Genomic DNA, 2889 nt, shown 5'->3' on the forward strand with positions numbered 1-2889 from the left:
AAATTTGAAGTAATCTCCTATATCACCAATCTGGTAACATCACGCTGTGCGATAAACTTTGTTCAGACCAGGATGTGCGTTTGTTTTGAAAAAAAGTTAGTTCCGAGAGTTTGCGCTAACGCCCCAAATACTCACACAAACATATGTACATATGTATATGCATTCGATAATTTAATACACTTTATGTGAAAACACCAAAGTGAAACAAAATACAAAAATAGCCATGCAAAGAGCAGGCAGCAAGAAAAAAAAAGTTAAATTAAATATACTTTTACAAGCTTACGTTATGCCTGGCCATACTCACAAATTTGTTCAACATTCGCCAGAAAGCCACCAGTGCAAGCGGCATTTACGCTACCGCCGACCACATCACCAATACCGCCTCCCACACGTCCATCGCCCGTTTGGTTGTTGTTATTCTTGTTGNGATACGTATGTATGTATGTACATATTTTTGCATAAAAAGTTTCCGGATATGCATTTCGGTTCGTTCGTGTGCTCATGGAGTTATACTTTGTAGTTTTTATTGTTGTTGCTACCACTACGGATATTAAGTTGGAGTTGTTTTACGGTTGTTCACTTCATTAAAATTGCATGCGAGTGTATGTGAATGAGCTTTTGTATGCAAAACTTTGCCTCTAACTAACAACAACAGCAATAACTCAACTAACAGCTGTAATAATAAATAGCAAACATTTGGAGTATACAGGGTTGCAATTACTTGAAAGAACTAGTATTGCAAAGATTTGCATTCAAATTAGTTGCTTTTAAAATGCACTAAAAAAACACATTTTAATGTCGATGAACTGTTTGTATATCGAGGACCGAATTAGCCTAGGAAAAGGTATTGAGTTGATTCCAAATTATCCCTCTCTGTGACAGTATTATTCAGATAGGATTTTAAAGGCTTTTTCACAGTGTCGGCCTAATTCAAGCCGAGTGAGAGCTTCAGGACGCTTTTCATAAATTTTTGGCGAATTTTGTTTGATAGTCTGACAAGTGGGTTCCACGATTCACATGATATTTACCTTCTCCGAAGAGTCCATTCTTCAATCTGTGTTTGCTAAAGTTTAGACACTCAGAATTGAACGCTGCCATTTTCGTAACTTTAGTTGTTAATTCCTCAGCCATGCAATTGCCAGGGACCCTAAAAAAGGAACATTCAGATGCGTCCGTCTCTGGATTCCTTAAGGAGAATTAGATTTTTAAAGAGAGTAAACCAAGGTGTCTTCTTAGATTATTCGATAGAGTTTCCAGGATGCTTGCGCGTCCGAATCTGAGATATCTCTACAACAGGATTGCACTTAGCCTGATAGCCGTTCGAAATTTGGCATATTTGGATATTTTATATTTTATATTTTATATTTTAGATTTGGAGCTCTGCCTGCGCTGTGCAGCACTGTTGGCTCGTAGAGATGTTGTAATTTTTTAGATTCCGCCGAACATACACATACTCATCTTTGCAAAGTGATTTTAGAGCAAATGAAGTAAGACTCATGGGCCTGATATATTTCGATTTTACTTAAGTTGCCCTCTCTCCACTATAAATTAGCCCTCCGCGTACATTCTGCAAACAGTTAAAGGTACTTTAAACTCGATGAAGGTCTCTTGAGGGTACCTATTCTAGTCATTCATCCGCTATGCAGTTATCTGCAATATCATTGTAGCATGTGGTATATGCTTCTTGGATGGAAATATTCCGCTATAACCGATAGATAGATCAGGCATTCCTCGACTCATTTTGAGTTCACCGAGAATGAGAAATGGCTGCCGTTCATTTGTGGTAGTAGATGCTTACCACCCTTACCGACATCAAACAGTTGAGCACACATTCGACTGCTTTATTGTTTTGCCTCCATATACAATTTGAAAAATGCCGAACAGGCGTTGCGGCAGCTGCCTTCGTGCCGTGGAAAGCGGATTAAAAATCGAGAAAGATATGATGAGTGTAGGTTCTGCTCCCCAGAGCATTTACCAATGCTTGTCGTAGGTGAATACCTGGCCTATGTTGGATTTACCAGGCCCAGACCCGTATTGAAAAGGCCAAAGGCTGAAGGTGCTAATTTCACAAAATATGTTCGAAAAGACGTTCCAAGCGGCGGACGTTCTAGCAATTGTTGGAAAGCATCACTCGGTCACCATTATTGTGTGGTCAGAGCACACTTAATTTCCAGTCGTCGGACATGCGTTCATCGGACCACATTCTGCATAAGAGTTGATGCATTCACCTTATCAACTTCACGCCGAACAGTGCGGCCAAAATCCTAAGGATTAAAGAAATTATTCGAAATTTCCTACTAGGGGGTTTTCGAGGTCGCTGATTACGAATCCGCTGTCAGAATGGCAAAATTCGAAATGACGGATCCAGTAAGGCGTTTGGTAAATTTCGGGCTTTTTAAGTAGAGTTTATAGAAAGATTTTGAGCATGCAGTTTTATATCCCAGTCAATTTTAGTTTTACAAAGTGCAAGCTTGAAGTAGCTAGGACTTACCGTTGATTTTTGAGATTTGTTTTTTGTTGACAGTGCCAGTTATTTTTTTCCATACGAAGTATGTTCGATTTTATGAAGAAAATAAGCAACACCTTCAACAAAAAAAAATCCAAAAATCAACCGTAAGTGCCAGCTTGCACTTGCTTAAACTTGTACTTTATTTTACTTAAATTTAATGGGTCACAAAACTGCACACTCAAAACTGTCGCCGTTAATTGCGAATGCGATTGCGAAAATACAACTCTTCTGTTCTTGCTGTTTTCCAGCTTCAGAGATCTGGGTTACAACTTCGGCAAGTGTTTTACAGATGGGGAAAAGATGGATCCAATTAAGCCAGTAAAATTGTGTGCTCTGCCCTTTTTTGTGGGTCCAGACGCCGCCAGAAGGTGGTCGTAAAG

At 39.3% G+C, this 2889-nt stretch overlaps 1 protein-coding gene across 1 annotated transcript in view; it reads right to left on the reverse strand.

Moving 5' to 3' along the window:
* Positions 1-503, reverse strand: part of LOC108375836 (uncharacterized) — an 8059-nt gene extending 7556 nt beyond the window's left edge. Inside the window, exon 1 of the mRNA XM_017631980.1 lies at positions 305-503. Within this exon, the coding sequence (XP_017487469.1) occupies positions 305-503 (199 nt within the window). The remainder of the gene's footprint in view (positions 1-304) is intronic.
* Positions 504-2889: the final 2386 nt, after the last annotated feature.

Source organism: Rhagoletis zephyria, unplaced genomic scaffold (assembly GCF_001687245.7).
Source record: "Rhagoletis zephyria isolate East Lansing unplaced genomic scaffold, Rhagoletis_zephyria_1.1 Rzeph_scaffold_09507, whole genome shotgun sequence".
Taxonomy (NCBI): domain Eukaryota; kingdom Metazoa; phylum Arthropoda; class Insecta; order Diptera; family Tephritidae; genus Rhagoletis; species Rhagoletis zephyria.